This window comes from Ascidiella aspersa, chromosome 4, assembly GCF_963924565.1.
Source record: "Ascidiella aspersa chromosome 4, kaAscAspe10.2, whole genome shotgun sequence".
Taxonomy (NCBI): Eukaryota; Metazoa; Chordata; class Ascidiacea; order Phlebobranchia; family Ascidiidae; genus Ascidiella; species Ascidiella aspersa.
Genome location: NC_139450.1, coordinates 30,128,137 through 30,154,508, shown reverse-complemented (window position 1 = coordinate 30,154,508; position 26,372 = coordinate 30,128,137). Strand labels below are relative to the sequence as shown.

The 26,372-nt window shown below is 38.3% G+C and overlaps 1 protein-coding gene across 1 annotated transcript; it reads left to right on the top strand.

The window, feature by feature from the left end:
* Positions 1–6,443: 6,443 nt before the first annotated feature.
* LOC146157412 (rho GTPase-activating protein 39-like) lies at positions 6,444–23,112 on the top strand. The gene is made up of 16 exons (XM_083386671.1): positions 6,444–6,564; positions 7,157–7,282; positions 8,037–8,213; positions 9,087–9,128; positions 9,961–10,081; positions 10,514–10,666; positions 11,465–11,747; positions 12,021–12,190; positions 13,614–13,731; positions 14,348–14,530; positions 15,030–15,103; positions 17,879–17,988; positions 18,704–18,793; positions 19,579–19,670; positions 20,766–20,935; positions 21,568–23,112. The coding sequence occupies exons 1-16, from the start codon at positions 6,551–6,553 to the stop codon at positions 21,760–21,762; spliced, it is 2,118 nt and encodes a 705-aa protein (XP_083242797.1). The 5' UTR covers positions 6,444–6,550; the 3' UTR covers positions 21,763–23,112.
* Positions 23,113–26,372: the final 3,260 nt, after the last annotated feature.

Sequence of the window (26,372 nt, the reverse complement as noted above, 5' to 3'; positions counted from 1 at the left end):
TCATTTTTCATTCCGATTTCGGGCCGGTGTGATCCCCAACGTCACTGGCGTTTGGCGATTTTCCAAAAAAAATCCTGTCAAAGGGCGTGTCGGTCTTAAATTTACAAGGTCGGTGTTAATCGCCTAAAGGTCACATTGAATTAGCCCAGTCGAAAATGGAGAGAAGTTGCTTTGACCAGGAAAACGTCAGTTTCTTTCTCACCTTAGGAAAGCCGCTAATTGTCAGCCTTACTTTGTCACATCCCCTTGTTTTATGTGATAATTGCTACAATTTACGCCAGAGCGCTGTGTGCGTTCTCAGTTCGGGTAAAAGTTGAACGTTGTGGTTTAGGAAAGTGCAGATGGCCAAGTTTTTACTGGTATTATATCGCAGGGTTATACGAAAGTCCTTGAAAAATCCTTGAGTGTCATTAAATAAAATGTTTTCCTCAAAGTCTTCGAATAGGCTTTGAATTTTTTTATGTCCGGTTTAAGTTATGTGAAGTGCCGTTAAAAATGAATTAAAAAAAACATTTTTAATGAGGGTTGACCATGACGTTTATACTGCCATGTTTCCAATTATATTAAAAGACACATCGAGTGATCTAAGTTAAAAAAAAATGATTTCTAAAAAGTATTCGAATGTCGTGAATATTTATCAGAAAATTATGCGGCAACCCTGTGCTGTATTAATACGCTTTCGTAAACCTTAATGCGTTTAGGATGATAAAAATAAAAACTGGCAAAAGTATATTCCACTTTGTTGCAGCAGGATCCTAAATAAGCAGCGTTGATTGGTTTCGTCAAAAAGGCCACCGTCAGTACGCCAGGAAAACTTACGTTTCTGAACAAACGTTTGAACAGCCGCCGAAAAGGCTGGATAATTATTAACTTGGACCCAAGTGCGATATAGGCTCTGTGCTGTTTGCCTCATAATGGAGGTTTTAGGTTGCACCGCAATATACCAAGAAGGAGTCTACCGCCTCAGGCTCTTTTGCGAAAGTCAGGAAAAGCCTTTGCTGAAATCGGCTGCTTTTAACGCTTATTGCAACGCTCGGAAGGGAAGCTACCGGAATAAACTCGTGTTTTGGAAGCTTTAGTTCGGGAGTTGAAGTGTTGGAGCTTTTGTTACCGTATGTGCTTTGTTTTTTTAAGCTTTTTGACTTGTACTTTTGAAGTTAAGAAGTTTTAGAACAGAAAAGTTTTCGAAATCTCACATTTTAAGCCTTGGAGCATTTGTTACCGTATAAGCCTTGTTTTAGACTTTTTTGATTTATGCTTTAAAAATTGAGAAGTTTCAGAACAGGAGAGTTTTCGAAATCTCATTAGATAGGAATAAAATTTTGGGGTACACTAGACCGGATCTGTAATGTAGCTTGATAATAAATTGCAAGGCCAAAAAGGTCGATTAGATCGTCATCATCTTGTTTAAGACGTTTTTGTCAACTGAACAAGTTCTTATCAAAACGTCTGAATCAAGATGATGGCGATATACTCCACCTTTTTGGCTTTCCGATTCGATATTAAGACAAGAAATATAAATGACCTTTCAAAAAAGCGTGTAACGAATTTGGCAGCCCAATGACTTGCCCCGTTTATCTTTAACCAATTTCTTTGTACACAAAAAGAGCTTTCCACATCAGTTGGAATCCAACTGTTTTTTGCTTTATTTACCTTTAAATAATTTTCAGGTCATTTCACTTAGGCTTTCGTTTATGGCATGTTATTGCATTTAGCTAAGGACGGCCGCTATAATAAAATTGAGTTGCAAATCGGAATAAATATCACGTTACTAATGCCCTTCGTGCATCCTTCAATTTGTGAAAGCTGTGATCGCCCAAAAGTTAAATTTATATAATTGCTAGTGTGTGTTCCACGATCTTGCAAAATCGTGCAACTTGTCGGCTTTGAAGGTTGGCTTCAGTATATTTAGAAATGCAGTTGTGCCGAAAGTGACCGAAGCCAAAATTGTTTGGGGCCGCTTCGCCGATTTTTATTGTCAGGAAAATCGTTTACTGACCACCACTGACCCTGCAATAACCCCGTATGTCCAGCTGTGAGTGAGTAGGTGCCGCGTGTCTCGTTTTGCAGAAGTTTGCTATCCATTCTAGCATATAGTAAAAGTAACACCTACCGTACATTTGCTTAAGCGAAAAATGCCATTTTTGATTCGAAAGGAAGACATTTCTAGGTTTGTTTTTGTACAAACAACATTTAATTTGAATTTTGCAGCATTCTGCGTGCACTATGCCTTGTTGACTTATAAAGTTGCTGTGATTTTTTTTATAACTTGGTAAATGCCAAGAATTACATTTTACAAGGGAAATTAAAAAAAAATAATAATAAATTAAAAAAAATATTACAATTGTTTTCTGCTCTTAACATTGTTTCAAGGGGCGGATGACACTTTGTCGAATTTTATAAATTTATTGAGTTAGCAAAAAAAAAGAAAACCCTGAAATATGTAGTTCGCTTCATAAATTTCGCTTTAAATTTCAAATGTGATCAAAATTCACATCAGACTTAAATTTCCGTTCACAGTTTATTGGCATGATTAAATTTTTGTTTAGTGACCTTTTATTAAGCCGAACCGCAACCTTTTTTGTTTTTGCTCTGATTTCGAGAATCGGAAACTCAAAATGTTACGTTGAACGCCGCGAACCCGGTAAGCGAGTACGTTGGGTAGATGTATGCCCCCATAGCTTAGCCGCCTGTTGGTTGCGTTGGCGTGCAGACCGGATGTCGTGTCACAATCGCTTGATTGTTTGCTTGCTTGTTGCGTCACACTGCACCGCTGCTGTTGTTGCTGTTTAATGCACAGTATTCGCTGTTGTTTCAAGACACAGCCTACTTATTTCTCATATATGCACAAATATATTTAACAATATGGCGTGAAACCCATGGAGCGAAATTCTTTTAGTCCTTCGTAAGCTGCATGTCTGGGTTCTACTGTGTTCGCGTGAATATTTTTTGTTTCTTTCGTTGATGAAATTAGTCACGTTTTCACTCGTGCTGCTGCTATTAGTCACAGAATGATCGTGGCAGAATGGGCCGGCTAGCTGAAACTTAGCTGAGAGGTATAGTTTCGCCCGTTTATCGCGCAGTTCGATTTAAGTACTTCGGACAGGCGGACCGCCAATAATAATAACGTGTAACACGCCTTATCACGCTTTATGAAATAACGGAATAAACAAATTAAGCACTGTATTTTTCTTACGCACATGTTAGGAAGTGCTGAGTGGCGTCTGGGGCCTGTGTTCCATTAAAAGCCTTAGCTGTTGGCTGAATTTAGATGAGATTTTTATTTTGCAGTATACTATTATATTCTCCGATGCCATAGGGGTGATTTGCTCTGAGTTTTTTTTTGTAAAATGTAATTTCTTATTTAACAGAGCCGCCTTATTTGCTATAAATTAGATAAATGACAGTCCTAAAGTGATTTAGGCTTATTTGTTATCGCCCAATGAGTTTAATTTCTTTCTGGTCTGCTGACGTTCAGGCTACTGGCAGGAAACGGAAATTGACTTTGCCAAATTTGAGCGCATTAGTTTACGTCGAAAAATTCAACCCACTGTGCCTTACCCTATAAGGTTGTTCCACGTCTAGTTATTGTGTTCCACACGATTGGCCCAATTCGCGACATTATGTCACGAATGTCGAGTTTTTTTTTTGGCACTAGAATCGCGATTGTGACTGTCGTTGTCCAGCCTAGCTTCGAGGTACGTTGCGTCAATGCACCCAACTTGATTTATGTCGACGAGGCGCCAAAGTCTAGCATTGTTCGCGGCGACACAATGCAATTTGTTTGGGGCGCCGGCCGTTAAAAAAGGCGCCCGACGTCGTTTCTGTTGTTTCAACCGTTAATTGGAGCGTTCGTTATCTCGCCTGCTTTTGATCAGCTCGAGGGGTGGTCGTTTGTAGTTGCAGTCGCAAGAAGTACACTTGAAGCCTCTACACAGGCGCCTCTGTATAAGACCCCGGTTCTCCTGTTGGCCGGCCCAAGTGTTTGGGAGTTTTGCGTCGGACTGTTGTAAGCCAACACTGGCAAAAGCAAAACACCGTGTTTTTTGCGAATTGTTAAGTTCGCTAAACTCTTAGCATCGGAAACCACGCCAGTTGAAAAATTTAGACAGCACAGCGAAACACGGCCTCTGCAAGCCACACAGACAGTGTTGCGACGATCTAGGAACTATTTTGTTCCTATTGTAAAGCACCGGGGCCTGAGAGTTATTTCAGACAGGCGTAGCAGCCGGCAGTGAAGTGCTTTTGGCTGCCAATCGTAAGACGATACTTGCACTATTCGCAGCACCGTCTTGCAACCATTTGGAAACACAAGGTGTTAAACCTCAGTGGAGAATTCGCGGGCCTTAACCAAGATCAGTGGTTCCCAACCGGGCACCCTAGATATTTAAAAAAAATTAAGAATCTGATTACGTTTACCTTAATACATTTTTGTGTAAGGTTAGAGTGGAATAAATACAATTGTAACTTCCTTCGTTGTATGGAGTTGATTTATGTTGCTTAAGTTCCGTTTATTGCGACATTATAGTGAATTACCTACGGAAAAACCTTGTAGGGCTGCCACAATCTATTTATTATTGCTGAGGGGTGCCGCTAGCCATAACAGGTTGAGAAACACTCACCTAGATAGACATATCTAAATACACGTTAGTAATAAAGGCTTTCGGGAGATTACCTCTTTACCAAAAGCGCTCATTAAAAGTGGGTATTTTCTTACCTCATGTGCGTGGTTAAGTGGTTGGATTTGCAGCTGTTGTAAGTTCTCTATTGTAATTGTTTGGGGAGTAATCAGTTTAACTGTTGCGATGTGTGTAGCCGTTGAGGATGGCCGCTTGCTGCTTGAAGCCTTATGTGTTTGGGTTTCGTGTTTTATTTTTATTTTTGTTACCCCAGGTGCATGGTTAAGTTGTTGGATTTGCAGTTGTTGTAAGTTTTCTATTGTGATTGTTTAAAAAGTAATCAGTATAACTGTTGCGAATTGGGATGTGTGTAGCCGTTTAGGATGGCCGGTTGCTGCTTGGAGCCTTATGTGTTTGGATATCGTGTTTTATTTTTGTTACCCCATGTGCACGGTTAGGTTGTTGGATTTGTAGTTGTTGTAGGTTAGCCACTGTGATTGTTTGGAGAGTAATCAGCTGTAACTGTAACGAATTTGGATGTGTGTAGCCGTTTGGGATGGCCGGTTGCTGCTTGGAGCATTGTCTGTTTATGTTTGGCTATCGTGTTTCATTTTTATTTTTTTACCCCATGTGCACGGTTAGGTTGTTGGATTTGTAGTTGTTGTAAGTTAGCCACTGTGATTGTTTGGAGAGTAATCAGCTGTAACTGTAACGAATTGCGATGAGTGTAGCCGTTTAGGATGGCCGCTTGCTGCTTAGGGCATTATCTGTTTGTGTTTGGGTATCGTGTTTCCCAGATTAGCGTTCGCGGCGGCGTGACATGTAGGTTGCCCACTTTCGCGCACCGGCGCCCCAAACCGAACGACAGACTCTCAGCCGGTGTAAATAGTAAACAAGCGACTTGACAGGGCGGCAGATTTGTACGACATATGCTGTTTTTTGTCGTTTGATGAAGTTGCTTGAAATGTCAACTCTACAAATGCTAAATTGCCAAAAAGATTTTGGTAATCAGGAAGAAAGCAACGGTTGGCGCTGGTTTAGAATTCTACCACATTTATTTTAACAGTAACGAAACGAGGTCAAAGTTGAAATTGCAAGAAAGTCATAAATTTGTTAGAATTAGTTTAATAATAATCATACTTGACCAACCCGAACCCAAACGCTAACTCTCACCCTAACCTAAATATTGTTAGCAATATAACTCCCCGGACGAAAATATGGTTGGATTGGAGACCAGCGTCCGACGGTTTGCTATGAATAACAAACCTACAGGTCAGCATCAGTTCGTGTATATGTAGGACATAATAATGTTCGACAGGCATCAAAGCAAAACAGAAAAACGTTTGATGTTTTCAAACCATACTAATGCAATGCAAACGACAGGTTGCAAGTCTAAACAGTGGGCAGGCAGATCAAAAGAGGAGGATTTGCCAAATGCTACGTGTCTGTTTTTAAACGTCAGGCCGAAGGCATGCCTTGTAGAGCCCGATAATTGCTGGTCGTCATATTGCTTAATTGTGAGTAATGGTATCGTATAATAACGTATGCGTGCGACCTGCGCGCTCTCATTTGCCTTTTTGCGCCACAATTTCCAAACGTAGTGCAATGGGAGAAAGTAACTGCAATACAACTTTGTCGTTGATTGGGTTGTTGTGAACGAAAAGGATATTTATAAGCGGCCGTCAAGATAGAATTGAGTGTGGAATTTTTCATTGGTTGAAATAGTTTTTTTTTTATGAAGCATTGTTAACTTTAAATAAGGTTTTTGTGGAATACTGTTTGATCAACTGAATTGCAGCTTTATCTTTAACAATACTTTTTTGCAGCTCTAGTTGTAAATGAATGAAAAACTGAGAAAACTGATAAGATTTATTTGTCTTCTGCTGTTGTACGGCTTTGCTTTGGATTAAATTACTTCCACTCTTACTATCATGACTGTAATGGGGTAAGTACATGCACATTTAGACTTTTTAACTATGGTATGTATATTAGTGTACACTGTGCATTGATCTGTAATGTAGCTTGATAATAAATTGCAAAGCCAAAATAACTGAAAATGATGCAACATATAAACTGAAGATAGTACAAGTTCTTTTTGAAACATCTTAATCAAGATAATGTCAATCTACTCGACCTTTTTGGCTTTGTAATTCATTATCAAGCTATGCATATTTGTTGTTAAAAAAGTTAATAAAAAGAAAAAAAATGTCTATTTTTCAGCAATAGTACATTTTAAAGTGGTATCTAGACTAAGCATACATTTAAAGGCTGCAATAATAAACAATATGATGGACATATAACAAACGTCAAATGCTCATATCTACTTGTTTTGAGACAAATTAGTACATTAAGCTGACTTTACTTATTAATACTCACTTTGATATAAGGTGTTATACAGTATGATTGCTTGGCTTCAAAACATTTGCTACAGAAATAAATACCTTTAAACAGCTACAATCTCTAAACAAAACCCTTGGTCAATTTTTTATTTGATAATCACACATATTAATAGGTAGATGGTGTGTTGTTGTTCGCAGGCTGGAATGGGTTGAAATCGTGGAGCCTCTTACCAGAGAGCGTATGTATGCCAACCTCATCACAGGGGAATGCGTATGGCAGCCACCTCCTGATGTAGCATACAAGCAATCTTCCGACGAGCAATGGTTTGTAGTCACAAAGCTACTTTGCATTAAGCATGTGTGTTTCTAGTAGTAGAGAGTGACCCTGGATCAGTGGTTTTCAAACTTTTTTTTACTTGGTGTACCCAGTTGAATGACACATGGGAAAATCCCTAGTAATGGGCACTTGTTAAATGGGTTAAAAAATGTAAACCACCTTGATTGTGCTTTTTGCAAAGTTATGCTTCCTTAACTGGTTTGTCATTTACAGTCAATACAAAAATACACTTTGAAGTTTGAAAATACCTACTTTTATTTCCCTTTTCTTTCCCACCTATTGTAAATATTTCAACTGTTTGCCAAAGTTTAATAATAAACTTTAAATCCAGGTGCTTTCTTGAAGCCCTCCCAGTTGATCAACATTCAACACACATTATTTTATTATCCTAAGCTTGATTCCTTACAGCTGAAAACCAATATTGACTTAAGTAAGCTGTGAAAGCTGCCAGTTTGCATTTAGCAGCCAATCGCTCCAGTGTTTTATATAGAGAAACTAGTCCATCCTTTGTCAATAGAGCTATGTACATTTTTACTATGTGTTTACTTTATGCAGTACTCCTAGCTGTTTCTTAGTACTAAAGTTATATGGTGTTTTTATAATGATTTAAACTATGGTGTGAATACTTGTACGTAAAAGGTTTTGCTATAATGGTAAAAGTATTTTCATTTTTTTATTCCAACTTTATATATTTATAGAAATTTAACAACATTAAGCCCAGAACTTCTATTTTTATTTTAGGTGGGAACTTTTTGATGAAAACACCTCCAGGTTTTACTACTACAATGCCAGCACCCAACGGACCGTGTGGCACCGACCAAAGGGGGCCGACATTGTACCCCTCTCCAAACTGCAAAAACTCAAGCAAGAAACGGAAAACAACAACGACATGGCAAAAGGAAAAGCTGCCAAACACAGGTGTGAAAAGTTGTTTGTTTAATAATTAATTTGCAGATCATAGCTTTATGCTTTATAGAAGGGAAATAGAAATGTATGTTATGTATTTCCAGAGGTAGCCACACTAAAAACGTTAAGAACCACTGATGTCGATAATGTTGTGAATCTTAACTAATAACTAGTCACAAGATTGTTTGTTTTTTGTCATGGTTCAGCTTTATGGGACATTGGTAAATTTGTTAACATTGCTACTTATTTATATAATAATAAAATACCTAAAGGTATATGTTATATTTCCCACTCTTAAAATGAAGACAGGTATACAGAAAAACGTAGCAACATAGCTAAACCTTTTTCTCCACTCTTCGAACTCATTCAACCCGCAAAGTTGTGAAATCAACAGTACAACTGCTTTTCCTGCCCTACATTTTGTCCATCCTATTCCCACACTTCCCCGTCGCCTAGTTAACCAGCATAACACATCACCATATCCCCTTTTACCCAAATGAGATACCAGGTTGTGTTTTCTAAACAAAACCATTTCCTGGCCTGTAATTGCCCACTGACATCACCAACCATCCTGTGTCATTCGCCCTTGATATATTTTCCTCATTATAGGAGAGTATATAAGCAGGGAAGCACTGGACAGCTTAGTTTGATGATTTAGGTTGGAGAGGCTATGTCAGTTAATGTGTTTTGTGTATTAGCATTTATATGTATTCTCCATACTGACCCCTGTGTTGTTAGTTTTGCTAAGATGTTTGTAAACAGGGAAACATTTTCCTTAGTTATTATCTGAGTAGTGTTTGTCAACTTTGTTTATTTTTTTTATTTAAACAGATTTTTATATGCTATGGTTTTGTGAAGTTGTGTTAAGTCATTCTTTGTTAACAGGCGTACAGCTGGCTCGAGAACGAATAGCGGACATCTAGCAAGGTAAGTTCTATACAAGTTAATCACTTCAGTATAAAATAGTTTAAATTTGCAGGCACCTATTAAGTATATCATATTAACCATGGTTATTAATTTGCTTTAAAAAATTTTTTTTTAAAACTGGAGTTCTCATGCTTGAAAGTATTTACTTGATTTATGATGCAGATAAGCCATTTCCACAAACATAATTGTATGTAGGAGGGCCTGTAAAACAACAACCAAAAATCTGTTTCTAGAGCCGCCAGATTACCGACTGCACATCCTGGCGTTTAGAAATGTATTTAAGGACAGGTCGGTGCACGGTCGCTATATGTAGGAAGTTGTTTACTCAAAAAAAACAGTCAAATATACATTGTTGTACCAGTTCTGTAGGCTACGTATTAGGTGTGATTTGTGGGCTAACCTTATATACAGATGTTCAAATGAAATTTTTAGCATATCGATTAACCATTGAGATAGGTGCGTGAAATAGAGCCTAGATTTAGTATTATGAGCTGCTATTGATTAGAGATTGGCTAGTGTTGTAGTGGTGTTCACAGGCAAACAAACTAAATAAAGAAATCGGCACAACGCAACAAACGTTTTTGTAGCTGCACGTTTAAAAGATAACCTAATTTAATTATAAGTTCAGGTGTTCTAATATAACCTGTTTTAACGACCTGTCTTTAACCAACCGTACTTTTCCTAATATTGTTCAGACTTTAATAGCGTTTGTACAAGTAAATGCCATATTTGTACAAGCTCTTGATTTCTGCGTATATTAAGTGTCGTAGGCCTTATCACAATTTTTATTTATTAAAATAGGCCTTATAAACCAAGCTGTCATCTTTTTAAGGCTGGATTCTGCCGGAAGTAGTGACAGCGATAGTAACATGACCCCGACCCAAAGAGCTGTGGATTACAAGAAACGCCATCGCACGTCCGGGGCCAAGACAAGGAGATCCACCGATTCTCAGGTTGGTCGAACGCTGATGGGCTGACAGCTAGTTTCACTTTGAATGTTTGTCCAATCGCTTGCACCATCGCTGTTTGCGTTGATTGCCGAATGATCTACTTTCACATTTAATTGCTGTTGTTCGGGGAATCCTAAATGTGGATACCGTAGTGTAGTTATTAGTTTGGCACAGTACATTATAAAATCAAATTCATCAGTATATTGTGACAGTTAAATTGCTAAATAGAGTTTACTTAACAATGTTATACTAGCTTACTTTTTGCCCATTTCCTTTGAAACAACTGTAACTAGGGTTACTTAGAAAAAATGGATTTTTTTATTATATTACGTTCAAAATCAACGGTAATTGCAAAAACCTGGTTAAATTGATGAAATATTAGGAAGTTGTACTAGAAATCAGTAGTCTAGAAATATAAAAAGCAATTTATTTTAGATTGCTGAACAGGGCACCAGTTTTTCGTGTGCTAATCCAAGTTACGAGAACGTGAAAATTGGAGGTTACATGGCCACTTCAGCAGCAGATAACAAGGAAAATGTACATAATGACTCGGAAATGGATCACCACTGGAATACTTCGGACGGACAGGTATGTTTACTTATTAATCTATTTATTTTAAGGTGTTTTTTTAATAAACCATAGACACACATCTAGGCATATCTAATGATATCTTAGCATTTCTTCTCATTGTAAGTTAATTTACCTTGTTGACCAATGATTTGAAACAATGTTGACGAATGACTTATTTCAATGTTGACCAATGAAATTATTTCTAAAACTAATTTTCATTTATACTCCTGATCTTAGACTAGGTAAATAATAATTAATTTCATTCGATAATTGTTATGCAATTGGTTGAATCGTTGACATTTATAGGTTAATTTTTGTAGAATTCATACAAATTTATTGTGCTTTTATGTCCAAAATTTTTTATCCAAACTGGAACTTTATTGTAATTTTTTAAATCTTAGAGGTAAAACTTATTGTAAACCAAAACAGAAAAAAGCCTATGGATACTAACTTAGCAAACGTTTCGTGATTATGATGAATACATCTATTTAAAAACAAATAAAGATTTATTTGACCTAGTCAAAAAATTGACCTGCTTTGGTTTGCATGTTTTTTTTACTATTTTGAAATAAACAATTTTTCTGATGATTACAAAAAAAATGCAAAACAAAAACTTGGAAGTGAATCTTGGATAGAATCTTTGAACGGAAACCTGATTTGGTTTCCGTGGACTTTTTCTGTTTTGATATAAAACAATTTTTGTACCTAAAAAAAAACTTACCTTCGAATTCGATACACATTTTTGTTTCATATACATTTTTCGACTGGCAATTGTACGTCTTTGTAACAAATATTGTACCGGCTTACTTTTCGCAGGGTTCCCTCGACTCAACCGAGATCCAGCCGAAGCTGATCAAGCTCTCGGACGACCAGCACAACGCCACGATGCCTGACCTTCACGCTTCAGTGGCTAACGCGGAAGCCACGGGGAACGTGGGTTACGAAAGGTCACAATCGTACGGAGATATGCACGACGTTAAGCCGGTGATGCGTCAAGACGTGGAGGCCAAAAATCAACGGAATAGCGGTGGAGATCGGGGCTCCAACTCCCTCGCCAAGAGCCAGAGCTTTCCGCAGCATAGCGCTCCTCCCAAGAAAGGTACGGGAGTTTTTTTTTAATTTTTGTGTTTAAAGGAACGATACAGCAACGATACAGCCCTGCAGGGTTCCCAAAAGTTGTTTTGAGTCTTTGAAGGCTTTAAATGTCTTTTGATTATTTAGCGTATTAAAAATTACTAAGAAAACCTACGTTTTTAACTCTTTAAAAACCGATGTTTTTGAAGTCTTCATGACGCAAGCCCCGTCGAAATTTTGCCAGGCCCCATACGCCTCACTTTTTTGATAAAAAAAAACGTTCATATGTTTTTCTCAGACTTCCGTCGCTCAAAGCGGCCTTCGGAAAACGTGAACATGGAAAAGTTCGCCAAGAACTTGAACGTCCACCACAAGGGAATATTAAGGAAGAAGATCACCATCCACACCATGCTATCCTGGACCAGGGAACCTATAAGGAAGCCCATGATAATGACCAAAGACAAACAGGTACCCGTCATAAACCTGTTCTTCTTGGTTTAAAATAATATAATGAAACCTGGGTGCTTTAGTGTGTGATAGGGTTTCTACTGAGATAAATACACTTGAGGGTTTAACCCAGGCCTAACCAAAACCTTTATCCAGTGTTTCTCAACGTTTTGTCGCTGCGGCCCAACTACTGAGCTTAGGTATAATATCGAAACTCGGAAGATCCAATTGTTCTCACTTTGCGTTTTGTAAGCGACAATACCTAAGACATCATTCTTGAAGAAATGCGAATTCAATAATATCCACCATGTGTTCGTCTTTTTCCAATATTTTTCGAAAATTTTAAAGCAATCTTGCTCACTCAACAAATTTAACTATGTGAACTACTGTAGTTGGCGACCAAAATAGATCAAACGCCGACACAATTTTAAGTCGTCACCTGTATGTTGGGAAACACTACCATAACCCTTGTATTGCAAACCTGACTTAACCAACATGTTTTTATTTTTAAATGCTTTATTTCAGGGAAGTTATGCTACAACAATAATTTTGAACAGTATATGTAGCTTCGATACGATTTGCAGCAAATAATATGTTACCTTTAACCCGTGGATTGCATATCTATCCCAACCAAAGTGTTTTTATTTTCAAATGCCGTATTTCAGGGAAGTTATCCTACAACAATAATTTTAAACAGTATATGTAGCCTCAATAAGCTTTGTAGTAAAACAGTGTGTTGAAAACAAACCGTGTGCGCGATTTGCCAATAATTAATTTATCTACAAGTCTTCACAAACGTTCTGCAACAGCAGATTTATTACAAACGTTCTGGCGTGATTGCATAAGACCCGCGACTTCGCCAATGCATTGTACTGTGCTATTGTTGAAATTATTGTCAGATCTGATGTAACGCAACCCGTGGGTTTGCATCGTTAATTGAGTCCTCTTTGTGTGGATTAGTCTGTGGACGTATTTTGATGTACATTGAACTCTTCCGTTATTTTATGTATACACACTTTATGGCCTAATGGAAGAAGTCGGTAGTTAAGCGTCAGAATATAACCAGTGAGTGAGTGACCACTGACCACACTTAAGTTGGTAACCTGGTGTTAACGTTTGAATGATTCCGTGTTCAATTTTAAATTTATTTCATTAAAAACATATAAATCTTCAAAATGTTCACTGATATTTTTTCTGATGAAAAAACTGTTACATAACTAATCTTCCTTTACAGCCATTGGCTAAAAAACGCCGAAACTTATGGCTGTCGACAATCACATACGCCCCTTTCTTATAATTGCGCGCTAATTTGTTTTTTACCTCGATAATTTGTTTTTAACACCACCACACACTCACTGGTCGTCGGTGACATTGGCGCCCATAAAAATAACCCCGTCCCAACCTGTTTGCCTTGCTTTTTACGACCAGTATTTTCGCTTCGCAGACGAAAAAGGACGCTTGCGAAGTGTTTAAGCTGATCCAGGCTTACATGGGCGACCGGAAAGTAAAGAAACCAGACACAATCGCCCTCGACCTTATCACCAAAGGCTGGCAGAACGCAGGTGAGCGGTTATTTGCTCTGCTATGCTGGGACTATGTGGGCAATATGTTGCTTTATTATATTTTTCAGTTTCCTTTAAATGAGAACCGCGTTAAAATGCTGTTGTGCAACTTTAACCGTTTTAGCATAAAACGCACAACTTCAAAGGAACTTAATTATTGCACCCGGAATAGGTTGTAATATGAAAATTAAAGTTTATGAGTAATACGACCATGTGTTGCAAATATTCAATAAAGCTAATTTTGTCTTTAACTGATGTTCTTAGTTGCGATTTTTTAAATCAATGCCACTTTCACAAAATTATTTGTAAAATTTTAAACAGATTTTTTGTCGAAACATACCTTAGACGTTAATACCCTACTTAGAGTTTAAAATTGACGTTAATTATATACATAACATTTACATAAATTCCGTCATACACACCACATTCACATAAATTCCGGTTTTCATCATTTTTTTTCTCAAAATCGTCCGATTTACCCGGTAAAATGTTGTCGTGCTCAGGAAACCAAAGTACAATATTTTGTGGCAGTGCTATGACCTGATATTGCAATTAAAACATTAGAACAAGGTCTATACTTCTATGCTAATACCTAATGCTGATTTTTTTCACCCAGCCCTTCGCGATGAAATCTTCATCCAGCTTTGTCGCCAAACCACTGGCAACCCCAAGTCGGAGTCGATGGAGCGAGGTCTGGAACTACTCGGGATGTGCCTCGCCTTCTTTCCTCCCTCCAACCGCTTCCACTCTTACCTGGAGGGATACATCTACACACACATCGACCTGCCCGACGACAACGGTTAGTTTTATGTAATGTTTGTGTTATTTTTTTAACCTGGCTTTGGTAGTTTTTTTTTTGACCAATATGTCATTTTTACACTAGCTTTCGTTTTTCTACTCATCACGGGGAGTTTTATGTGTTTTTTTAATTACATTGTGCTTTTTTTAATTACACTGTCAGCATGCCACTTTTACAGTAGCTTCCGTTATTTTACTCATCTAGATTTCCAGTTTTCGCATTTTTTTGCGTTTATATTTGACAGTTTACGTGTCCAAACTGTTTGTATGATATTGCCGTTTTATATTTGGCCATTTTTCACTTTGCCAAGTAGAATGTTTGGGAGCAAAAATCAACTATTTGCTTGCTTTTCCTAAAACGTTAGTTTTGGCAAGCAACTGAAAAAGTAATTAGGATGTAAAAGCTTTCGAATTCTTTAGTTTACGACATTGCGCATAATACCGGTAAAAAATAACATATAACGCACAATTTCAAATCATGGTGCTGTATATTCTCACAGGTGTACGTGTATCGGAGTACGCCCATGTGTGCTGCAAACGACTTGGAAAAATTAGTCAGACCGGAGCCAAAAAGGTGAGCAAGGCAATTATTAGTACCCCGATAGCCATTGCCGACTAACTCCTCCTGAAGCTGCTTTTTGACCAACGATTACGGCTTGCGTATCATTAGTACACCCCTAGCCTTCGGTGTACTAATGAAACGTAAGCCGTAATCGTTGGTCAAAAACAGCTTCAGAAGGGCTAGATCACAGTTGTTAACACTCATATGCGAGTGCATGTGTTCATTGAGCAAATCAAATATTGCAATATACTTTTAAACGCATACATTGTAGTTAAACCGCCGGCTATAACAGTTTTACTTCACATCGCCGGAGCCCAAATAAACGACCTTTGTCACACGCGCAGATAGCTTTCGGATAATTGTAGAACTCAGGGGCTTTTTATTAGGACGCGCGATTGCGGAAAAGCACCCGAATAACAACCTTCATTTCGGCGGAAAAACAACTGTGCGAAACAAACGTGACACAACCGTTTGTCGGCGGCACGTTTTCAACGCGTTGTAAATGGAGCTGTCACACATCACCGGCTCATAAAACAGCAGCGGAGGTGATAATCAGCTGTGCTGCTAAATCTGCTGCACAAGCGCCGGTGTCTACAAGCCAGTTTAAAAGGCCAATTTGTAAAGGGTCCGGCTATTTATGAACTAATTTTTGCCCCTTTTTCACACCTTTGTTGCTTTACATGGCCACATTAAATAATCTCACTGTTTTTACTTATTTTTGTGTTTTTTTGCACCTTGGGAAAATAGGGCACGTAAGCATTTTAAAATGGAACCGGCTTTTTTAATTGAAAGTGTCTATTTGACCCGATCGTTCTTTTACGCTTGCTCCTATAGAGGATTATGCATTGATTTGGGTTAGGACTGGGGTTGGGGTTATCGCTTAGGTTTGGGTTGTGGCAGTATTTTTCGAGTTTTGCAAAATTTTAATAATTTTTTGTTAAATCGATTTAAATTACTTTGTTATACGGGTAAATAGCCTCCTGAAGTGGCTATAAGCTATTTGGCCGGATCACCCTTTTACGCTTGTATACAGGATTATGCTTTGATTTCGGTTTAGGTGGTTGCAGTATTAGTTTAGATTTTTTAAATTTTGCATAATTTCAATGATTTTTTCGAATATCTATTTCAATTACGTTGTTAGCCGGGTAAATGGCCCAGGAAGTGTCTATAGGCTCTTTGTCCGGACTGTTCTTTACGCTTGCACCCGTTGGTGATTAAATGTCGAATTTAACTGCTTTGGTGTCCGAGTGAATAGCCTCAGGAAATCGTTTTTTTACGGGTGCACCCGTTAGTAATTATATGTCGATTGGAACTACGTTCTTAGCCGGGTAAATAACCTCATGAAGTGCCTATAGGCTATTTATCCGGATCGTTCCTTTACGCTGGCACCCGTTAGCGATTATATGTCGATTTGAAATACTTTGGTGTCCGAGTAGGTAGCCTCAGGAAATCGTTTTTTTTTACGGGTGCACCCGTTAGTAATTTTATGTCGATTTGAACTACGTTCTTGGCCGGGTAAATAACCTCATGGAGTGCCTATAGGCTATTTATCCGGATCGTTCCTTTACGCTGGCACCCGTTGGTGATTATATGTCGATTTGAACTACTTCGATGCGCGGCTAAATAGCCTCTGTCTTTTTAATTGGCCAGGTTAGCCGACCAGTTGCGTTTGCAAATAGCAGGAAACGTGTCACAGCGACGAGCGAGCGGCGTTGTCCGCTTCCTGCTATTCTAAGTGCCAACCATACACCGGCCCACGTTGTTTGCTTATTGCTGGTTGCTGGTTTGTTTATTTGCTTGCTTGCTGTTTGCTTGTTGCTTCGAAATGTTTATATTTTGCTCCTTTGCGGGGGAGACGTATGCACCCTCTGCAGGCCTTATAGAATCGTAATTCCACGACCGTGGAGCTCATTAAAATCGGCGTCTATATACGTTTAGGTTTTGCGTGGGCCTTGGCCTGGTGTTCACAACTTTACAATGCGAGGAGGCATAGTCACCTTTTTATGGGTTATTGTTTAAACAGCCAAACAGTTCACGCCAACGCGAATAAATTTACATTTTTGATTGTTCAATTTGCGTTTAGTTGCAAAACAGTTGTAAACCGAATAACCGCAGATAACGCGCCATAATGATTCTTCTGAAAGATAACGTGTTACCAAAATACATTTTATGATTGAAGTTCGAAATGGACACAAGACTACTCATTTCAAGCAATTTACTGCAATTGTGGCAAAATAATGCTCCACAATCTTGATCGAACGCCTTTATGTAACACAATAGAAACATTCCATCTCTTGTTGCACCGGAACTACGTTAAGAACCCCGAATTAAACGCTGCAGCAATTGTATGCATCCTTATTCCCTTTATACTAGGGGTTCTTAAAATGGGTTCCATGGACACCTTTGGGGTCCGTCATGAACTAGTTTTAGGGGGTCCATGAGGTCCATGGGGAATTTTAGTGTACATGTAAGAGGTAATCAATTTTTCAAAGAAAGCAGATTTAATTAAAAATCAAAATGGTTATGAACTCACTGTATTTAGACTGCATTTCACTTTCACATTTTTTGAACAAAATTAACAGATTTATGAAGTCTATTTGTATTGTGACGTCAATGTGTGACGTTTTTGAAATTTTCTTGCCTACCGTGGTCTACGTGAAGCCAAAAAAAATATATATGGGCTCGCGTTAAAAAAGTTTAGGAAACCCCTGCCTTGCACAAACCGCATTGCTCGATCCACTTTTGACGCGTCGCTCGGATTTTTGAAAAATGCCGTTTCGTCGCCAGGGCAACAAGAAGCCGACCGCCGAGGAGGTGAACCAATCACAGCGCTCCATTTTCAACCCGTCCATGTTTGGCAACACCCTTCAGGAAATTCTAGACCTGCAATCGGAAAGGTTGGTTTCGCCTCTGTGCCTATTCATAAACGCCACTCGCGTGTCTCTTTGGGTGCGCTTTGCATTGACTGGCGTATTAAAGCCGCAATGTACCGGTATACACAAACCAAAATACACGCCCAAGACCCGTAAGCTATTTCGGGGAGCGAAATCCTACTGACGTTGAGCAAATATGGAAAGACTGTAATAGGCACGTAAAGCTGATTGGTGAATTGGCACAACTGAGTTGTATTGGCTGCTTGGTTGCCCTGTTTGTGGTTTTCAGCATTCCGCTGCTCACCCCGTGCTACGATTTATTTACATTTGTTATTAATAGCGCATTTTAGTTTAAGGTGGTCCATGAAGACCTAATTAAAATATTAGTGTAATATCTGAAAAATTGAACTTTTAAAAGACTTTTTTAGAAGAAAAATTGTATATAAAGTTTTCAAGGTTTACTTGTATTATGACGTCAATTTATGGCGCCATCTTTGAAAAATGTTATGCCGACCATTGTCCACGCGAACTAAAGTTTTTGCAGGGGTCGTTGTTAAGCTTCCAAAAAAAATTACCATTTTATAAAAATATCACAGCCCATACAGAAGTAGGTATCATTTTGACATTTTCAAAAACGTTAAAATGCTACTTATTCTGAATGGACTTTGATATTCTTACTAGGTCTTACTACAACCTCCAACCATTATGCTTCAAATTTTACAAGTATTTTTTCTTTCAGGTTCCCAGACCGCCAGCTTCCCTGGATTCTCACGACGCTTTCCAGCGAAGTTTTGCGACTTGGAGGCAACCAGACCGAGGGCATTTTCAGGTGATTTAACTCAGCCCTCCATCGTATTTTTCAGCGTTTTTGCCGCTTGCAATACCACTTTACATACTGTACTATGATTGTATCAATTGAGCTTTATTTGGGGCGAGTTTAGGCCCTAGGCATTTTACAATTATAACTTATCAGCCACACGTTTGGCCTAGAATGCGTTTAAGGCGGAATGCTGGATGCTTTAAATCTCATTTAGAAGGCCAGGCACCTCGGCCTAATACTGTCCGATAGGTATTTTATTCCAATGCCGATACCCATTTTTAGCAGTAAATGTAGTTGTACGATATTATAAGGCGGTATTGCACTGGTCAAGCAAGGACAAATTAATATTGTTTATTTACTTTTTCACAAGTTTAGGTAGAAACCGCTGCGTTAGATAATAATATACTAGTTTGGAACATAATGGTTGGAGGTTGTAGTAAGACGTAATAAGAATATCAAAGCCCATACAGAAGTAGGTATCATTTTGGACGTTTCGAATAACTCTTTATTCATTTTTCAACATAGATGATGTTTACTTCTGTATGGGCTTTAATATACTAGTTGATACCGGCTCATCTGTGATACAGCCCTATTGTATAGGAAGAGTACCTGGACTAGTGTAAAACACTTTAAATCGGGAATCGACTTTGATCGGATATTATCGGACATCCAGAGATATAAGTCTCAAAAAAGCTGCGTTAAATACAGACTGACAAGAGATAACGATAACCGTTTAAAAATCTGAATTAGGCCCAATTTTCCCTTTTTTTCAACCTGTTTATCTTTCACACCAGGGTTCCCGGCGACATCGACGAAGTAAACATCCTAAAAGTTCAAATCGACCGGTGGGAAATCCCCGAAACCCTTCGCGACCCCCACGTACCCGGTGAGTTTTGCGGCTGGGGCCAAATTGCCTTCATCAAGCTCATGCAATAATCCAGTGATTCTCAACCTTTTATGGCGTGCGGCGCCCCTTAAAAATAATATATAGGTTTGGGGCACCCCGACTGAAAATTTCGGGAGTATTTTACTGAAGCGTCACTATAAATGGAACTGGAACAACACAATCAGCTTAAAACATGTATGAAAATTTCATTTAATATTATGGTCCCTAATCGTACACAAATAGTTGTATCTAGTCTAGAAGCTTACCGATTGAATAAAAATCAGATTCTTAAAAATTCTTAAACACCTATCGGCGCCCTTGAGCATTAGAAATGGCACACGAGGGCGCCGCGGCACCCCGGTTGAGAACCACGGCAATAATGCATTGCTGGTAACTTCCCGCACGTGTTTTGTTATTGACATAGTTAACCTTTCAGGCGTGGTAATTTTATTGGAAAATCCCCCTGATCGTGTTGGTTCGTTGCGGCGTCAGTTTGGTAGAGGGTAAAGGTTAAACTTTGCAGGTGTGTTTATTTTCTCTGAAAATTGTGTAAAACCCGGCACGGCGCCTGGATTTTCTAACGCCAGGAAATGAGATACATAAAGTAGTGAATCGCGATTCATCCCTGTCGTTAGTATGTATTCAACTAAATCAGTGTTTTTCTAAACGAGCTGCTTAATAAGAAGATACTAAGGTTTGCCGCGCGAAAATAAAAAATGAAATCGTAAAACGTCGAATCCACATAAAATGTAACACAATTTTAAGTAAAATCTCCCAACATAATTTAATCTGTTTAACGGCGGCAAAGTCCTTCGGAAACACACTTAAAAGACACCTCCCAAAAAATACCACTAAACTTCAAACTTTGCTTTAAAGATAAAAAAATAAAAAAGCAAAATATACCATCAAACTTTACCTTTTTCTCAAAAAAAAAAAAAAAATAACGCCAAACTTCAAACTTTGCTCAAAATATAAAAAAATGCCAAAAAAAAAATAAATAAATACCATCAAACAAAAAATCAAAAAATCATGTCAACACATGCTGTTTAAAATATCCTTCCTTAATCTAACCTTGAATTTCTAAAAAACGCACAGGCTCCCTCCTTAAGCTGTGGTACCGCGAACTGGACGAGCCCCTGATTCCACAGGCTTGGTACGAGCAGTGCGTGACCAACTTCAACAACCCAGACGCCGCCATAGCTGTGGTGAACCAGCTGCCACAGCTAAACCGTCTCTGTCTTTCCTATCTCATCCGCTTTCTGCAGGTGAGGCTTCCGTTTATCTGTTTGAAAATATATTTGGATGGTTGGACTATGATCGATTTTTGATATTTGGACTTTGGTCGACTAAATGTATAACTATCGGCTGCCAGGGGGGTGCTTGCAAGCCAATCCAGATTTCGGTTAGTCTTCAAAAGGCTAAATGGCGTAATATATTCTTTACACTTGTGCGTTAGCCGAAAAAAGGCCACGTAATCCAAAATATATACAAAAATAGGTATTTCATCTTAAATCAGCCCGTTTAGATTACTGTTAAAAACTAGTGAAACATAATTGATTTCTACATACAAAACATGTTTTTTTGGGATAACTCTACTTTCAGTCAAAATGAAACATTTTTAAGTCTGGATAGGCATATTCTGCATTTAGACACGGGGTCGGCAACCTACGTCCCGCGGGCCGGTTCTGGTAAATGTCACATTTTAACAACAGTTAATAGGTTGTTTTAATGCAAAAAATGGCTTTCCCGCAGCTTCCTTGATCTTCTTTTTGCGTCACACAATGATATCAATAAACGTTGTTTAATCATCTTCGAAAATCTTCGCCCCACAATAAGAAACATAAAATTCCCGCAGCTAATCTTTCTTCTTCATTCAATCAATCTTCCTGCTCTCCAGGTGTTTGCTCAGGAGGAGAACTCGCGAGTTACCAAGATGGACGCGAGCAACCTCGCCATGGTGATGGCTCCCAACTGCCTCCGATGCGAGTCCGACGATCCGAGGATCATCTTCGAGAACACTCGCAAAGAGATGAGCTACCTCCGGACCCTCGTCATACACTACGACACCTCCTTCATGGATGGCGTCCTTTAACCCCGTGTTTATGGGAATTCCCCTTGTCGGGAGGACAAAAAAAATGGGCCCCCAACTGGGTATGATACGTCACGGTCCCATCCCCGTTTTTAGATTCCAAGCTAAAAGCCCAGGGTATGGAGCTAGCTGCCGTTTTTGAAAAACGCTGAAGACGTTCTGTGGGCATTGTGACGTAACGATTCCCATTATGACGCTGTTGTTTCTTCAGTGCAGTTTTCCTGATGAGTTGGGACGTTCCAAGTCCCAAGGGCAGATGAATAAGGGGAAAGAAATGCGCCAGTGGCCCCGCGGCAACATTGTGACGCAACTATTCTGATTATGACGTATTATTGTTATACCGAGCTTTTGTTATTGTTTAAAAATTTCCATTCGTCGGCGAGAGTTCCTCTAAAACAAAGTTTGAAAAATTGTTTTTGTTCGAAACCAAGCGGCGTTGTGGCGCGATAAATTCGATTATGACGTATTCAATACATGTACCGAGTATTTTTTGCCCACTATTTGCAAAACAAATTACTTATGGCGCGACTTTAATTTTGTTACTTTAAATTCTGCTCTGAACTTCTGCGCTTACCGTGCAATATAAAATACGTTTTTCAGGCTTATGTTACAACACTCTTGTATGGAATATTTTGGTTTTAAAAAACGTTACGATTTTTTTTTTTTATTAAAATCGTTATTTTCCAAATTCATCATTCTTGGGTAAAGGAAGATTTATTTTTAGTTAAATACGTATTCCAAACGTATGTAATTGGTAGTCTTAAGCTTTAAGTGCACGCTAATATTCGCATGTTTTCTTAAGTAAATTGAACTTCGCTTGTTCGCTCTTGGCAGCTTGGTCAGTTCCGCCCGTACAAACATCATCGAGTGGGAAAAGTTTAATAAATTTATTTCAGAAATAAATGAATGTTAACGGAAGAAAAGTGATGATTGTTAAGGGGGCGTTTCACTCATTATACCGTTTGTTTTTAAGATGTCGTTAATTTTCAAACCTAGCGATTTTTATAAAGCAGATATTCGCCTATTTTGGGCTTTTCTCAGGATAAACGGACAGTCCGAAGCATTCCCTTTATATATATATATTCTTAATATACATAACTGCTTATGTAGCGTAAGCTTTGCTTGATTCGTTCTTCTCTTGTAGTGTGCTGTATTTATAGTGTTATATTCAGCAATCATTGTTCGTTTTGAAATCGTTTCGCGCCACTGCTCTTGCGTGCTCCGCTGCGCTCCCGGTGGTCGTTTTCTTGCTGTCGTTGCGTGCGATTTCTATGAGTTTGCGTGGTGACGGCGACGTTTCTCTCTCTGCTTGTCAAAGATTCACTGTGTTGTTTAAAAGTCTTGAATAAATATTCGGAGATTAAATTCGCGCGTTTATTAGAGGCAGGGCTGAGTAGTGGCTTTTTCTGAGGTCCAGTTGTAAATTTGCAACAAAGAAGGTTTGCCGACTTGTTTTTTAAGTAGATACCGGCAGCACTAAACGATGCGTGTTTATTTTTGACAACCAGAGAAGCTATTGGACATCCTACACCTGTTTTATCTTTCGGTACTAGAATAAGTAAACTCAAATTACGTTGCCTTGATTGACGCAAATGCACAAGAAATTAAAAAAGATTCAATTTTTTTTTCTAGGGATGGACAAATTGAGTAAATTGACAGTAAGGTCGGAATTGTCAAATCTATCTCTACCAGTTGTATAAAATAAAACGAGATTCTTGTTCTAAAAATCAAGGCACGTTAGATAAAAACTGACGTTTATTTATGCCACAAGCTGATTATCTTCAAAAATTTGAACGAAAAACGGTCGAACAAAAACTCATTTTTTCATAAAAACAGTTCATTTACTCCAAAATTCAAAGCAACCATTGACTATCAACTGATATAGAAAGATAATATATTCTTAACTTGATATAATTAATACAAGCAACCATTGCCTGTTCAGTGCCAACTGACATATAAAGGTTACATAGTCACAACGTGATATATTTAATATAAGAAATAACGAAAAACAACATACAAAAGCAGTTGGTGGTAAAAGTCAAAATGACTTGGCCGTGAATTAATGAAATGAGGTATCTGTTGCCTCACGTAGTTTTTCTCTACCGGTTAAATTGAGGCATAACTAGATTGGCGCCTCTCCCAGAGGGACGTTCGTGCCACGCGACAGGCGTCCTACTGCAATTCCCGCAGGCTTTCCAAGTTGAGCACATTTATTCAGTCGTTGCCACTGCTTCGTTTGCAAAGCGAGAATGCGGTAGTGCTTACACAGAAAGATTGGCTTTCTTTGCGAACATTTCGAGTTAGGTGTGCGATCGATTTCGAAGGCTGCGCTAATGTGGAAAGTAAAGTTCAGGTTTGCGCTTGAACAATGTTTCTTAGTGCGTATGCACTGTAGCAAACACATAAAGAGTAAAGTAAAAACGCGGCTGTTTTTGGTATGTTTTTTTGGTATGTTTCCATCAAACCAAAAGAGTGTTTGGTAGTTGCAATGACAGCCTTATTTACCAGGTTCAACTAAGACTTTCTACGGAGGAATTTAGACTAAACTTAGATCATGTAGTTATTTAAACTTTTGGTGACTTGAGGTATTTTCCAGTAAATGTATGTTTTTAATCAACGTAACATTTTGGCAATTTTTGTAAAAATTAGCGTTTCTGTTCAATTTGACTTCAACTACGCAAAAAACCCTGCTCAATTTGTTGTGTTAAAATAACTTAAATCAATGATATAGGTATAAACTAGCAGATTGTCTTATCTTCTCTGTTTAGCAGAATGACCTCAGTTGAACTCAACTCAATATGTTAATTTACATTTGTTAGCAGTTGTTTTTTTCATCCATAAAGCTGTAGTCATGAACAATTTTGCAGTCTAGGCTATAGCTCAGGGTTTGGTTTCATGTTTATGAATCATTGTAATTAAGACACTGTTAATAATGCCAAAGGAATGAAACAGGTTTTATTCAGTGGTGAAAGTGAACAGAATAGGTCTCGGAACAGCACTCTGGTAAAATGAAGTTTTATAGGTACGCCGTACCGGTAAAAAATGGTATTTTTACGGAACCAAGTCCCTTTTTTCAGTAGGCGCTTGCTCCATCTCGTCAAATATCTTTAAACTAAGTTTAAAGTTGCACATTCGTGCACAACGTCTAACGACAACCTCAGGTTTCCTATACTATTGCTTGTTTGATGTACATCAGAGTCGTACTTTGTTTTTCAACATTCGGATTTAGACAGTTTCTTAAATTTGAAAGAAAATTCCGACTATTGGGTTTAACTAAGTGAAATCTGTCAGAGCTGCCTAAAGAGCGGGACGACTCAGAGCTTCAGTAAACGCCCAGTTTTCTTAACGATTTTGCTACATTTTTATCTTGCGATTAAAATAACAACCATTCAGCGAGCTGTTGAAATTGAAAACATGGTGTTGTATTTAAAATATAGTCATCGACAATAAACCTAACTTTGACAATAGACCGAACAATTTCTAGCTTGTATGTTAGAACTTAGTTTATGCCAGCGACCACCTTTTGTGTTTGTCTGCTGTCGTCTTTTCGCTGCCTAGCGCTGGTTATAATATAATTTTGCCGCAAGTTTTATTGATTGGTTATTGATTGTAGGACTTTATACGCCAAACCAAAGCAATATGTGCGATTGAGTTTGGGCGTAAGGCTTAGGCTGCTTAAATTGCAATAATCCGATAAGTCGTCAAACTGTGACATTTTTTTATTATGCTGTTTCTGTTCATATCAGAGATTCCAAACCTTTTTAATTGTGCGACCCTAATGAAAATGTAGGTCAGTTAATTCAAACATTTTAGTGATCCGATCTGTTGTATACACTAACATTGGGGAGGCTATATATTTGCCTGGCCTAGAATTTCAGTATTTTCCGGTGCTGTAAGCAAGTCATTTTGAAATGACCTGATCACGGTCAAGTCGTTCGTGAAATAATTAAGTCCAGGTCAAGCCTGTTGCAAAAGTTCCAAGTCAAGGAGACAAGTCATTATTGGTTCAAGTCAACGTCAAGTCATTGACATAAAGATAAATAGTTTAAAAAAAACGCAAAAATTGGTAAACTTGTCCGTGTACGAGCCATATCGCAACTAATAATAACAAAAACACAACATATAGTGGGAAAATTGTTTAATGTGCAACAATTTAGTTCTATAAGCACAACTATATTTAGACATGTTTAATGAAAACACTTCATTTCATTCCAAGTTGTTTGACACAATGACCCAAGTAAAGTCAGTTGTCTAAAAAAAACTTTAGATAAGTCAATTCATTTGAAAACTGTTACTTATAAATGCAATTAAGTTAAGTAATTTTCTCAACTGGCAATTTCTAGTTACAAACCCATCTTAAATGCAAAATTTAGTAGTTTCTAGTAGAAAAATCAAGAAAAATCAGAGCTAACTCGAAAACGGGCTTTTAATTAATGCCTTGTGGCCGAAAGGGAAACGTCAATTGACATTAAAGCGGCCGCGCGGCATGTTCGTTAAAGTAAGTGTTGAAATGAGGTGACAAGCTGAGTGGTCGGTGAACCGCAATCAGTAATAAACGTTAGAAACAGCTGAAGGCCTCAGCAAGGGTTTGGAGTATATGTGCTTAGATTGCG

Coding starts and splice junctions, on each gene's coding strand:
- LOC146157412 (XM_083386671.1), top strand. Junction 12,191..13,613: donor TAATGACCAAAGACAAACAG/GTACCCGTCATA, acceptor TTCGCTTCGCAG/ACGAAAAAGGACGCTTGCGA. Junction 18,794..19,578: donor CAGACCGAGGGCATTTTCAG/GTGATTTAACTC, acceptor CTTTCACACCAG/GGTTCCCGGCGACATCGACG.